This window comes from Halichoeres trimaculatus, unplaced genomic scaffold (genome assembly GCF_033239565.1).
Source record: "Halichoeres trimaculatus isolate MK-OKI-2021-1 unplaced genomic scaffold, fHalTri1.1 fHalTri1_scaffold_9, whole genome shotgun sequence".
In the NCBI taxonomy this organism is placed as follows: domain Eukaryota; kingdom Metazoa; phylum Chordata; class Actinopteri; order Labriformes; family Labridae; genus Halichoeres; species Halichoeres trimaculatus.
Genome location: NW_027437188.1, coordinates 459594 through 474323, shown reverse-complemented (window position 1 = coordinate 474323; position 14730 = coordinate 459594). Strand labels below are relative to the sequence as shown.

The 14730-nt window shown below is 44.8% G+C and overlaps 1 protein-coding gene across 2 annotated transcripts in view; it reads left to right on the top strand.

Moving 5' to 3' along the window:
* The window catches only part of LOC141797891 (solute carrier family 12 member 9), a 109338-nt gene extending 94909 nt beyond the window's left edge, over positions 1 to 14429 (top strand). Inside the window, exons 11-13 of one of the 2 annotated variants that reach the window (XM_074679580.1) lie at positions 4862 to 5036; positions 7942 to 8088; positions 10351 to 14429. In XM_074679580.1, the coding sequence (XP_074535681.1) occupies positions 4862 to 5036; positions 7942 to 8088; positions 10351 to 11303 (1275 nt within the window). In that variant the 3' untranslated portion in view covers positions 11304 to 14429. Of the gene's footprint in view, positions 1 to 4861; positions 5037 to 7941; positions 8089 to 10350 lie in introns of those variants that run through there. The other variant, XM_074679582.1, reaches the window with a different exon arrangement.
* Positions 14430 to 14730: the final 301 nt, after the last annotated feature.

Sequence of the window (14730 nt, the reverse complement as noted above, 5' to 3'; positions counted from 1 at the left end):
ACTTCAGCACCCCAAAAACTGTAACAGGTGAAAAAACGTACCAACACAATCTTAAAGCAAAGAGCACAAAGAGACAGAAAAGGGAAGGGAGACACCGTCTGTATACAAGGGTTTAAGAATGGCTGAAAATGACGGCTAACATCCATGCAGGAGTGGAACCATGACTGCCTGGCACAGATCCCAGTCCCGTTAAAACCATTTAACTAATTGGTCTCCAGACTCCACGTGTGTGCATGTACGCATCTCCTCCCTGAAGAAGGAGCCTGTGTGGCAGAGCGCCAACTGGGTGACATTGAAGCAGGGACAGGCGACACAGCAGCTCAAACCAAAATAAAACCCGCTGAGAGATAACGGGCGGATGACAACAGTGTTTATGAGAAAAAGAGAACAGAGAGAAAGACAAACTGAGGCAAGAAACGCTGATGGTATCATGGCGGGGAGAGATACAGGCCGGCAGAGGGGATGAGTGATTGAGAAACTAAGTGATGGATGAGAGTGATGCGACGGAGGAATAATGATAGCCTGATGGATGAGAAGACAGGGGGAAATGGAGAGATATAGAGAGACAGATGATTAGATGAGTGGAGGCAGTTGGACGCAGCCTCAGAGGCCTCGTTTTCTTCACTTTATGGCAATTATGGGGCGAGAGCATGGAAACAGTGAAGGTGATTATGACAGTAATGGTTGCATCTTGGCTTTAAATGATGGATGTTTAAACACACATGAACGTTCTGCAGCTTCAGGACCTTGACCTACACCACAACAGCCAGGCAGCCTTTGTTAGCTGCTGTTTTTCCTGGTCCACACAGGCCAGAGAAGCATGCCAAAGCAAGGACGAAGGTAGGATGGTCCCTTCAAAACAACTAAGTCCTGCATTGTGAATGTCACATAATGCCCGTCATCACTGAGTTAAGGATCATTAATTCCCCCAGGATTCAAGCTGAGGGAGGATCAGTCTTAGGAGGCTGCAGGTTCAGATGGGTACTGGTACCCTGGTGCCACCTCATCAGAGCAGGAGCAGAACCCCAATGACGGCTCTGTTAGAGGGTTCATTGTGATCTAAACTTCACAGCTGAGTATGCTCAATATGTGTGTGACCCGTACCGTCCCTGCACATCAATGCTCACTCACAGTTACAACATGAAACAGTTCAGTGAACACAGCTGTGTGTAGTCCTCATGGCACGCTGACCAGTGACCCGATACAACCTGAAGGATTCAAAAAAGTTCCTGTGATGTGGAGCTACTGCTCATTTACAGAAACACTGACAGATCTACATCTTAATGATGAATCAGCAACTTTCAGAATGATGAATGGTTCAGATCTCCAAATTTATCGTCTTATCTTCATGATGATAATTTAAAATAAAACATGTTTGAGTCAGTCTTTTGACAACAGCTACGTCAGCTCTTCTGATCTGCCCTCTTCTGGTTAAAAAATTGGTTAAGAAACTCTGAAAGCTTTTTTTAGAGTTTGAATACGGTGTGCTGATAAGGGTGGGACACTGAATTTACTTGTTGTTTAAGGGCTATCTAAAGTTAATGGGGGTAGGATAAAAAATCCATGTAACATAGCATTGGGATTTGTTTTAGATTTTAAATGGTGATTTTTTTTCTTCAAGTTTCGACTTTTTATTCTTCAAATCTATCTACTGATGTTAAAGAAGGGAACTATGGAAGAAATGCAATTTAAATCGAATTGGCACCCCAGGAATTGTAAAAAAAAAAAAAAATTGAATCGGGAGAACAGCATATCGTCCCAGCCCTAAAGTTAGCATTGAACCACTTTCTGACATCACATCAGCTAAATGTGGTTGGATTCTAACTGTGGGTGTTTTTTTAAGTCCCTGTAAGGAGTTTCTTAGTGGTCTTGAAAAGTCTCTCTTCTAGATATCTGCCTGATCCTAATCCATACTTAACAATAAGGTTATCAGCAACAATATTAGGTTACAGATTATTTCAAAATAATACTGCTTAGCTTCCTGATCAACTTAAGCAGGACAGGATTGATTTACAGCATGACTACCATGACAACACCACGCCGGCTGATGAAGTTTATCAGTGAGAAGAGAGATCTGAGTTTTCTCTGCTCTAAATGATTTCTGTGATTAATTTAGTAGTGATGGTGGACACTGGAGCCTAACTGTCAGACAGAAAAAGGACAGAAGAGCAGAAGAAAGACAAACAGGAGGAGGATAGAACACAAGCTAAAGGCTAAAAGGGCTAATCTGTTTGTGCTAATGTTGCCTCCAACCCACGTGCAGCAGTTATTCTGCAGTGGTCTGTTCAAACTTGAGAGTCTATCAATAAAATGAAGAGTGAGGTTACGTTAGCTCTGCTTGGTAGATGACTGGCAGGACATGACCAGGATTCACTAACGTTACACATTACAGACATGTCTCAGAGCACCGGGCTTCCAGCTGAGCTAAGTATAGACAGCTACTAAACTACATACAAACTGACAGTGTTAGCTTGTTGTCACGTTAGCCTACAGAAACGTCGGCGCACCAGGCTGACAATACAACTAACGTGGTAACTCATCTAATCTCATTTTCCCCCGCTCATCTGCTTTTTGGTCCAAGTCGAGGGGGCAGCAGTGCCATCAGCAAAGACCCATGGCCCCTGTCCTCGGCCACTTCCACCAGCTCCTCTGAGGGGCCACCAAGGCGTTCCCAGGCCAGTCGAGAGACGTAATCTCTCCACCGTGTCCTGGGTCTACCCTAGGGTGTCCTCCCAGGTGGACATGCCCAAAACACCTCCCCAGGGGGTTGTCCAGAAGGAGCCCTTCCGTTTTCTTTACCTCTTGAACCTCAAACTGAAAGACTCGGGACAGTCTGAGACTAGCAGCCAAGGACCTGGTTTGAGTGTTGTGTTTAGAGGCGTTTTGTGCTCCTGTTAACTCCTCTTTATAATTAAGTTTCAGATGGTCTGATGCTTCCATCACAACTAAATCATGGGAGCGAATCAGTCAAGCTGAGCCTCTGAGTGCTGGCTAAATTACATACTTACATCTGAAATATAAACAGCACCTGCATCTCATTTTACTTCAGATTAGTTCATTAACTAACCCTCATTATATTTTTAACTGAAGTGATTAATTCAACAAATGAATTCCCCTTGTGCATGCCAAATGATACACAGTATAGATGTGGAAGTCATTATTGGGTTTATTAGAGGCTGTTGCATGGAGCCCATGTGAAATCGAAATGCTCCAATGATCCGTAAAAGTTACTTCCCCTTCCTGCACACGTCTCCAATCAGAGAGGAAAGAGAAACGCAGAAGAACACACATTAAGTGTAGGTAGGAGCTGGGCTTTATATACAGCTTCTTTCTAATGTTTTCATTAAAATTCTACAGTGATTGTAAAAGTATGAGGAATGTCACATCAAATCTGAAAACTGATAAATTTGTTAAAACCAACTTAGAGGCATCTCATCTGCAAGCCTCAGATAAGTGTAGGCACTAAGGGGGCCAGGAGGGACTCTGCTTTCTGATTGGTGTATCATCTGCAGTTTTTGTTTCTTAGGCCTCGTTCACTTTTCTCCCACAAATGCAAAAACGCAGAGAAAAAATTCAGTGTTTTAGTAATCATGCCTGGCCTGTAGTTGATGCTATTACTGTCTTGTCCAGAAGCAGCTTTTGAAGTAGAGTTGATCATCTGGTGTGTTGGTGAATGCTAAGAGCAGGAGTGGAGCAACAGATGCTCATTTTGTTAAAGACAGTCACAGATTGAGCAGCACAAGCTCAACATGATAGATCACCATGAGTGTAACAGGGCTACTGTTGGACTGTTGTGCTGTTCTATGCGCAAAGTGGAGCATGTGTTTCCACTGAAAACACAGGCTTACTGCTTACATGGCATCGGTGGCTGCAGCGTTTCAGAAAAAAGCCACTCCAGAGGCCGTTTTCAGAAGTTTTAGGTCAGCTCAAACACTGTTCTGTGTAAACACCAGGCTGAAACACAGCAATACTTTTGAGTTTCATCCTAAAACCATTGTTGTGTGAACGGCCCTTCAATAAAATGACCCCCAGCTGTGATGGACTTAGTTTAGTACCTAATAAAAAATGGTCGTCTTTGAGCCTGATGGTGTGAATGTGTACCTATCAAGTGATTATGGTACCTAATATTCCATCATAGGAACCATCACTTTATCTATCAGACATAGCCATCCATACACCAACAGTGGGAGCATTCAGGGTTCTTGCACAAGAACACTCTGGCCTGTGGCTGCAGGAGCTGGAATAGGACCACCGACCTTCCTGTTGACTCTACCACTGAGCCACAGCTGCCCGCGCTCAAAGTGTGATCCTGTACAGCGTAGACCTTCACCATGTCAGTGGATCCAGTTTTCAACAGCTGTTCAAACACAAAAGAAGTCCTGAATAAGGATCTAAAGCTGTTTGAGGATGCATCTGGCTGGAAGCCGTCTTTTGATGGGTTCAGTATTCAGGCTGCAGTATGCAGGCTTTGGCAGCAGAGTAGTCTGCTGGTTTGCTGGTCCATGCTCTCTTAGGCTTTTTAAAACTGCTTGCTACAAGTGCTTATTTTCTTCCTGGAGTCAATAAATCCATCTGCAGTGAAAAAAAAACACACAATCAAAACCAGCACAGCATTTGTTGTCTCAGCCCCTCTATTGGTCTGGTGGTGTGCTGCAGTTACTTTTTGCATAATTAACCTTTTCTTCAGCCTGAGGGAGAAACAGACAAACAGTGGGCCACAGGAAACTCACAGTTTCTGTGTATGTGTTCCCAGGAACTACATATTTCTGGACCTTCTGGTTGAAAACATCTATACACCCTCACAGCATGTGGTCAGAATATCAAATTAAAGCTGCCATCTCTCTGCTCCGCTCTCTTAAAGGTGCGTAAGTACCTGCTGATGCTGGACGTGAGGAAGGACCACGTGAAGTTCTGGAGGCCTCAGGTCCTGCTGATGGTTTCCAATCCTCGCAGCAGCGTGGGCCTCATCACATTCATCAATGACATCAAGAAGAGCGGACTCTACGTGCTGGGACACGTCCAGCTTGGAGATCTAAGTAAGGATCATTTCATTCATTCAGTCTTCATAGGTGGACCTGCTGGAGTCTGTTTTTGTTTAGCACGCTGCCTCTTACACCCCATGAACTCTGTTAGCTGCTCTGTTAGTCTTAAGCCCTGCTCTCAGTTTTATGACTGATAGTCTGATAGAGTACAAGTGTCAGTTTCATCATCAAATCAGTATTTCTACAACACTCGGTGATTACACAGGAGTCAGAGGACGGTAACCAATCCACAGGCAGGATCTGACTCTCCCTTCAGCTGGTCATCGCTTTATTTATCTCAGACCCATCAGTCACGATGGACTTTGAAACATCCACAGAAGTTTGTTGTTTCCTGAATGATCCAGAAACTTCTCTGCTTTTGCTTCCAAACATTTCTTGCATGACAAAGTTAGTTCATCAGGAGTACTTGAGCGTTTCCTTCTGCACCATTTCTCATCCCAACCAGCACAGTGTGACAGGGCAGCCATTAATTATGAGCAAAACAAATCAGCCACAGTGCTGGGATATAGTTTTGTTGCATAATTTAACATTATTATGATATTTAGAGGCTGCAACGACAAAACTAAAAGCTTGTTTTGATTCTCAACTTCAACATTGTTGCTGAATTTTAAGAGGATAAAGCCGAGCGATTCTCCTCAAGGAGAAGCAGTCATGGTGCCACTTTACATCAGTGTCTCTATTTAAACTGACTTTAAATTACTTTGAGGAAATATGTGAGTATACAGATTAGCAGAATGCCTCCCTGCCTCACAGAGAGGCGCTCAGTGGATCTTTTTAGCATGCTGGACTTCTCTCTATGATCCCCGCTGCTGCTTTATTTGGATGGAAGTAATCACTCACACTATGCTCCGGAGGCGTCTCCTTTCTGTCTCGGCAGAGGAACACACTCCCAGATTTTAGAGGAGCAGGGTCATTGATTGTTTTCTTTGTCTTATGAGGATTGTGTTGGGGGGGTTTATGTCTTGATTAGAGACTGGGACCGGCTATGAATGGAGTCTTCAGAATCCAAATCCTCTGAGTGCTTCACGGCGGCAAAGAAATGACATGTTCATTAGGCAGTGAAGAGCCCCTCTCTCATCGTGAGCACTGACGAGGCACTCGCTCCTGAAAAACATGAAAGAGTCATTTATCCTGATAATTATTTTTAAGAGGACTGTGTTTTTGAGCTCTCCATTGCTGCTCTAATGTATCTGAAGATTATCAATTTATTCTCGCAGATGTTTGCTTTCAGGCTGAATGACAATTATTTTTCAGAAGAGCTATATAATGGAACAGAAACGAACATTGCAAACTCTTTCATTATGTGATGTAAGCTGTAAGATGAAAATAAACACAGCGTATCTCCACAACCACAGAGTGTGAGATTCATGCTTGTTTTATGTTATAAACAGTTACTGGACTTCTTTGTGAGCAGATGAAACAGCTCCAGCATCTGCACCTCACTGTTTACATGTGATCATTTAATCTGTCCTGTTCAGCATAAACACACCTCAGAACACACCTGAGGTTTAAAACTTCTCAAGTACAAGAAACAAACATGTCCTGCGTTTATACCCCAGGATGGACAGGAAGCTGTGGATACACGTGAGGAGCGTCTGTAAAGACTGGAGCTCTGACCGGTTGGGTGGCTCAAAAGACATTTTTCTGTCAGCGCATGTGACTGGTAAAACTCCAGGCTGTGTGTGAGGCCCTGGATCTGACCTGCTTACTATGTTTACATTTCAAGCTTGTGTAGTGGTAGTAAGTGATTGGGAAAGTGGCTGTTATTCAGAAGCAGCAACCTCTAACAATAAGTTGTTCGTTTTTCCCCCGGCACCATCATAAACATCGTAATTGCAAATTTCCTGAAAATATTGTGATATGATATTGAAGCTTTTTTGCCCACCCCTAGCTTCAGCATTGTTTCATATTTTTTGACTGGAGGAAGCTGCTTGGTTACAGAGAAGTTTTTTGAAGTGTTATCGTATGATCAGGAACAGGAAGTCTGAGCCTGTGCTCTTAAAGGCCCTATCAGACTTCATGTGAGATCCTGAAATAGTTCCACTTTGTTTTATTTGTCTGTTAATCAAATACAATTTAAAATGAGCTCAAATTGGTTACTTCTATGCTTTCTCAGTGTCTATGGTCAGGCTGGACTTTCTGGGGATGGATTAATGGCGGTAAACCATACGACCCTGTGATGAGGAGTTGATCAGAGAAGAGAGACCTGTGTTTTCCTCTGCTGAAACAGATGTGATTCTGGTTGAACTGACTGATTCTGTGGTGAGGAGGTCAGAGCAGAAGAAAGCTGAACAGAGGACTGATAGAGCATGAGCTAAAACACGGGTTAAGCTCTTTGTGAGAATGTTCACTATAAGTAGATGCATCACCTTGTTGCTTTGCATCCTAAGGAAGGTTGTTTTGAACAGAGAAAAGTGTTAATGGGAATTTGCTTCATTAACACGCCTGGTAAGAGTCACATCTATATGTCAGTGAGTGATGTTCAGCTGAGCGCTGCAGGCTCATGGACCCGAGCACTGCCCGAGCCCGCCTAACGACAGCTGGTAAACATATGGTACATGCTTGGTATGAAGGCATGGGGACGTCAGCGTCAGGAGACCTGAATGCTCCAAACCCAGAGCTCAGAGCACCACAGGGACTGTTCATGGTATGCACACATACTGCTGGGCGGGGGGGGGGGCTGGATGATGGATCACCCTCCTGCCTGTTGCCCCCCCCCCCCCCCCCCCCCCCCCCTGTATTTTTCTCTGGATCTGGCCTGGTCTCTCTCATGCTGTACCTTTAACTCCAGCTCCGTCACTGACTCCTGTTTCTGTTGTTCCTGGCTGTCTCCCTCTGAATCCCAACATGCTGCTGTTACACTGCCAGCTCACCCCCCTCCTCTCTTCTCCCCCCACAGACACTCTACCTTCAGACCCCCTGCAGTCCCAGTACGACTCCTGGCTGTCCCTGGTGGATCACCTGAACATCAAAGCTTTTGTCAACCTGACACTGTCCGACACCGTGCGTCATGGAGTCCAGCATCTCCTCTTCATCTCTGGGCTGGGTCAGTGTCCTCGTCATCATCATCATCACATATCATAACTAGCCCTGTTAGTGAACACAGAGAGTGGACAGCTGACATGGAAATCTGGGATTAGATCTGAGGGGATGGCCTCAGGCTGCGCTGAGCAGGGATTAGAGTTTGTTTCCTTGTACAGGAACTACATTTCTAATTTCACCTCCTCAGGTTCAGATCAGATGACGGTTTGGATCAGTCCCTCGACTCCTCGGCCTGTCTCTCAGTTTATGCTGCGCATTATGATTTCGTCTGCAAACACACGCCCAGAGGATTCAGAGGCTGACAGCCTGAGCTTCTCCTGTGGAGATATTATTGTTCTGAGGTTTTTTTCAAGTTATTTACTTTTGATTATAAAATGTTAAAACATTTATGATTCAAAAAAAGCAGAAGACCTTTCTGGATTTATTGCACAGATGCAATCAGATATCGACCCTTTAACACCTGAGCCTCAAAATACCTGCCTGGACCTTTTTGCTTATTTTGACTATAAAACATTCAAAAAAGTCCTGTGAGTAAATAATCTGCCCCATTTTTCTGGAACACATTGAATTTTCAATATCTGGAGTTATTTCCAATTTACTGCTTGTTATATGACAGTAAAACATGACAGTAAAACAGTTTGAAATACTGAAAAAAACACAAACAGAAATTGGATTTTAGAGGTTTAGTGAAGGAGAAAACACGACAAACAGCATGAAGCAATTGTACAGAAGTAACTTAGAGTTTGAAAAAACAAACGTGTGTTTACATTTATGAGCTTTGTCTCTTATTTTGTAAATTAAAAAAAGGTCCAGGATCCACGCAGTTCCCCTTAGACACACACACACACACACACACACACACACACACACCACCTAAGGATGGCTGCTCCTCGTCATAGGACAAACTGAAAGTGAAACCAAAGGAGCTGGTTCTGCTCACTGAACAGTAAGTTAAGGCTTGGAGCATGGATTCATACAATAAAAGCCTCAAACCATCTCACACTGTAAAAACACGACTTGGTTTACTGCTCTAACATCACACAATGAATACATGAGCTACTTTACACACTGCACGACACACACACACACACACACACACTTACACATATACAGTACAACACAGCATGGTACCCTGATCTAAAAAGTTATTACACATTGTCAATGATGAATTTTGCTCATATTTGACAAAAAAGATTGGTTCACTGTCACCACACAGTACAAGCACCAATCTGTAATTAGGCATAGGAAGTCAAAACCAGATAGAGAGCTTCATACATCCTGAAGTTCATCTAACGTTACCTATTTCTCATGAAGATGCTCCTTCAGATGCTCCTTCAGATGCTCCTTCAGATGCTCCTTCAGATGCTCCTTCAGTCCGGGAATCAGAAGGAACATCAGTTGGGGCGTTTTTAGGACAACTCATCTCTGTTCTCTCTGTGTGCTCGTGCAATCCAAACTTCTCTGCAGTCTTGTGTGTATTCATGGTCTTCCTTAAATGCCTGAGTAAAATTACAGTAAAACCACATATTGACTGAAAGGGCACAGTCTCAGCTTTTACAAACCGTTGGAATTTCTCTGATTGTGTGAACTGTTTAGGAATAACAGCCCGTCAAAGTGCGATGCTGCCTACAGCTCTGGTGTTAAAGGCACTCTGAGTGTTTCTGTCTGAACTGCAGCTTTGATTCCTCTCAGTCATCACTCTTAAAGCCTGACTTCATCCTGGACCTAAAGTCAAACAGTTTTCAGCTCCTGATTTTCATTCAACAGACGTTGGTCTTATTTCAGTGATTTGCTTCCAATTGTCGCTTCAGCTTTCAGTGTTTATATTAAAAATGACTCTTCAGCCGTTTCATTACAGCCTCCATCTCAGCCCGTCAGTAATTTGGTTCCAACAGCCACTTTGACGCTGAAGCATGCTTATGCTTCAGAGAAAAATGACTATGAATTCCTGCTTGTTTTCAGGGACGTGTTCCTTCACTCACTTTATTTTTATGGATTGTTTAGATCAGTTTTAAACTCCAAACACTAATTTATGCGTGCTTTCCTCCCTGTGGCACTCCTGATCTGACTCTGGCTGCCTCCCGTCACTCCTCACTCTTTCAGCCTTTATTTGAACTGTGAATTAAAGCTCCTCCACTCCTCACTCCAGCACTCCTCTTACTGTCTGTCCTTTGGTTTGATGACCAATATGTGGCTCCTCACCAAACCCAAACACCTCAGAAGCTGTTTGTTTCTGCTGATTTCTGCTCTGCTCTCTTCGCTCCAGGTGGGATGCGTCCGAACACTCTCGTCCTGGGTTTCTACGATGACTGCCTGCCTAAAGACAAGCTGATTGATCCCACGCTCTCTAACAATCATTCCAGTACCACGGCAGACATCATACAGGAGCAGGAGCAGCAGCCCCCTCTCTTCCACTTTGCCTCACTGCGGGGGTCCGGGGACAGGCAGGACTACGGGGATTTTGGGGACGGAAAGACTCTTGGATCCCAGGAGTATGTGGCAATCATTGCCGACGCCATGAAGATGCTAAAGAACGTGGTCCTCGCCAGGTACTTCAACAACTTTGACCGCGCCCAGGCGCTGTCTCCACCCTCGCCCTCTCAGAAGAGGGTCTACGTTGACGTCTGGCCGGTCAACCTCCTGCGTCCCGACAGCTGCAGCTACGTGGACACGTGCTCGCTCTTCCTGCTGCAGCTGGCGTGCATCCTGAACATGGTGAGAGCGTGGCGGAGCAAAGCGCGTCTGCGTCTCTTCCTGTGCGTGGAGGAGGGGCGGAGCGTGAGGGGCTCCGAGGCCAAGCTGGGTCAGCTTTTAAAAGACCTGAGAATCAAGGCTCAGGTTTACCCTGTGAACTGGGACCACCAGGTGGCGCTACACTGGCAGCGGCAAGGTGAGTGGGGTAAGAAATCCCAAATCCCGGATGGGAACAAAGAACAGAAGCTGGGAGCGCTGAAGGAGGAGGACAACGAGGAGGATTATGTGAACAGCTTCCCGAGCAACGCCACCCGCCTGTCAGACGATTACCTGTCGGCCGTCAACAAGCTGATCAGAGACTCAGCCAAGCCCGCCCCTGCTGTGCGCTTCCTGTACCTGCCCCGCCCCCCTGCTGACACCCGCCGCTACAACACGTACCTACACCAGCTGGACCTGCTGACCCAGGACTTGGGCCCCACGCTGCTCATCCACGGGGTCACACCGGTCATCACCACCGACCTCTGATTGGTCCTGATCACCGCTGTTTGGGTCAGTCCACCACCTGAGCAGACCCTGAGTCTGTCCCACATTTATTTATGAAGCAGATCTCTCCACCAGGAGCAGGCCGAGGAACAGACGAGCTCTTAGACCTGGTCTCACCTGAAAGATGCCGTCTGCATGCCTGGACTCTGTAGATCACAGTATGTAGAGAGGTTTTAGAGTATGTAAACAGAGAGATGATATTTTAATGAACTCCCTCCTCAAAGATTACTGCAACTCATGTTTCATCCTTCTTCTTTCTTTTTGAACTCTCTTCTGACTCATGAGCCCAGCTCCTCAAGGATCTGTGAGCTTTTAGGTCAGTCCAGCAGAAAACAATCAGATGGTGGTGGTGCGTACAGAAGTAGAGTAAACCCCGTCTGTTTATATGATTTTCATAAATCTGCCATGCAGGCCAGTTCATTCAGAATCAACAGAACAGGAATGGTTTTGACATCTCACCAATTTGCACCTTGGCATGGCTGCCTGTTCCCAGGCTCTCTGTGGAAAGTTTAAGATGAATAACCCTCCTCTGTTTCTAGACCTTTCTAAACGAGCAGTTTCCTCTGACTTCCTTTGTTCCTCCCTCCAAATCCTTTGTCGTATTCCTGCAGCTTCGATTCCTTTAAATGATCATTCCATATGCTTCCAGATCAAAAAGTGCCTCAGCCAGTCAGCTCTTGGACTGGCTCACAGACAGAAAGTTGGACCACTTCACGTCTCAGAGCAGTCGGCTGCAGGAAATCTGCTTTTCTGTTTTCGGAGCTCAGAACAAAGGATGGAGGAGTGAGATCAGAGTTAGCACAGGAACTGTTTGAACGAGATGTTTCAGGATTCCTGTTCTGCTGTCCCTCCTGGACTGGTCTACAGTCCATAGAAACATGTTTACACAACCGCTAACTCCTGCCACCATCCACCAAAAACTGTGATTTTTAAATGTGTTTTAGGATTTCTGTAACTTTTAAAATGTTTTACTGAAAACTGAAAACTCCACCAACCTCGACATGGTAGTGCCTTCAAGTTTCTATGTGTGATCATTTAAAGTGAGTCTGTGGAGCTTTTGCTGAACAATGACCTCAAACAGGTTATTGTTTGATCTAGCCAGGAATCACCGACCCACCATAAACTTCAGGGCGATGAAACGGTTTGATGTGACCCTGTGCTGCTTTCAAGAAAACCTTTATGTTCGAAACTTTACCAGCTCCTCCACAAAACCAGTCACCTCTTAGAGGTAACACTGACATGTCCTCTGATCAAAGTTTTTTATTTTTATTTTATTTTTTTAAGGTTTCCATTTGTTTTATTCTCTATAAGATCCATGAAAGTCAACAAGGATTCACTGACCAAAGCTTTTTAAAACACATCACCCTCCTCTCACCTCCTCAGATCCTGTCCAGACTGAACCTAAAAGTTGTTGTGAAGTGTTGTGATAAAGTTGCATGATACTGAGTCTTCATTGTATTATTGTAAGAACACCATACACGGCTCTGAAGTCAGACTTTATGTCCACAAAACGCTTGCTGTCTTCTGTGCTGCTTTAGATTTGGGTAGTGCAGCGTTGCAGCACAGTAACAGTGTAGCTGTGGGGGGAACACTATGACACTTAAAGAGGGGGTATTGTGCTTTTTGTAGTCTTTATTCTGTCCCTTTGGTGCCCCTATAGTGTCTTTACTTAATTTAACAAAAATAAATAAATCTTCATTTCTTCTTCTGCTGTTTTAGTAAACCCTGATTTCAGCCTATGTCTGAAACAAGTGGTTTTTGCTGCTGTCTCTTTAAGGCTCCCTGCTGCACAAACCCTCTTCACTCTGACTGGCCCCCGCTCTGGAGGCTTTTTAGGGTGAAAGTTATAGACAGACCTTGGTGTTTGAGGCCCATTCCTCTGATGTGTCTCGAACCAGTTAGGAGATCCTCATGAGGTGTCCTCATCACTTCAGTAAGTCTGGTGTAGACCTGGTGTAGATCTGGTGAAGGTCTGGTGTAGATCTGGTGTAGATCTGGTGAAGGTCTGGTGTAGATCTGGTGTAGATCTGGTGAAGGTCTGGTGTAGATCTGGTGTAGATCTGGTGAAGATCTGGTGTAGATCTGGTGAAGATCTGGTGTAGGTCTGGTGACGGTCTGGTGTAGATCTGAGGCCATGTTAAAACAGGCCGACATAAACACCTTTTAACTCTATAAACTATCTAGGGCTGAATGCTCCTGAAACAAACAGCACAAAGATCTACCTGAGGCCTTGATCCTGCTGTACCAGCAGACCCTCTGGGGGGACCTGAGGAGCGTTTATTCCTTGCTCATTGATTCAAGAGGAAGAGCCATTCAAACAAAAGCTGCTCAGACTCACTTTAATGATCTGTGTTTCTCCTGATTCTGTGGCTCATAGTATTTAAAACATAAACCTATGGATGCATTTTATTCAAAGATCTTCTTCTGTTTTTAAACTGATCTGTATTTTTTTTGTCTCTAAAGTCTGAAGATGAATAGTGTTTAGCTTCCTCCTGACATTCTTAATCATATCTTTGGGGTTCAGGTCCATGTTAAAGGAAAGCTGGTGCTAGGATCTTAACTCCTTAGGATGTCCCTTAGTCTGAAATGAGGTTAATGTTTACTGGTATCCTGATCGGACTCTTTATGATTGCATGAACGGGCTCTTTTTTAGGATGCTGCACTCTTTTACCAAGCTTTGACACTACGTTTCTTCAGCGCTGCGTCCTGGATTTCTGACCTGGAGACAACGATATCCACAGGATGCCTTTGTTCCCTGAGGAGATGAAATGTTCAGAGTTTGATTTACCTGTTGAAATCTGTAACAATGGACGTGAACTTTACCAGATGTAAACTGAAATGACTGAGAAAAAGTTTGTTTCTGTGTGTTTTTTTCTTTAACTTCTCCAGGAGATTGTTTCAGTGAAAGCAGATCAAAGTAAAACAACTCTTCTGTTTCATTTCAGCTGAAGACCAGTTTGTGCGTCTCAGAGCAGGGAGCTGAGGGCTTTGTGCCTGCCACAGTTGTTTGTTTGAGGTAAACTTTGGAAATAGAAGCTGTGATAGCTCAGCAGCTCAGACAGGGAGATAGTGGAGGGTGCCAGGCGGCCAAATTACCTTGTCCTACAGTCCCCCTTGCCGCCAACCAGGCAGAAATGGATTCCATCTCCGCTCCGAGGTGAACAACAGATTGGAGAAATAAGCCCAAATAACCATCGATATCTGTGCAGGAGGAGGGAGGCTGACATTTATCACTGAGGGAAGGACCCCAGCTCTGAAAGGTGTGAGCCAGAGTGTGTGTGTGTGTGTGTGTGTGTGTGTGTGTGTGTGTGTGTGTGTGTGTGTGTGTGTGTGTGTGTGTGTGTGTGTGTGTGTGTGTGTGTGTATGTGTGTGTGTGTGCAAAGAGGACTGTGTGTTCTCCAGCTGGTT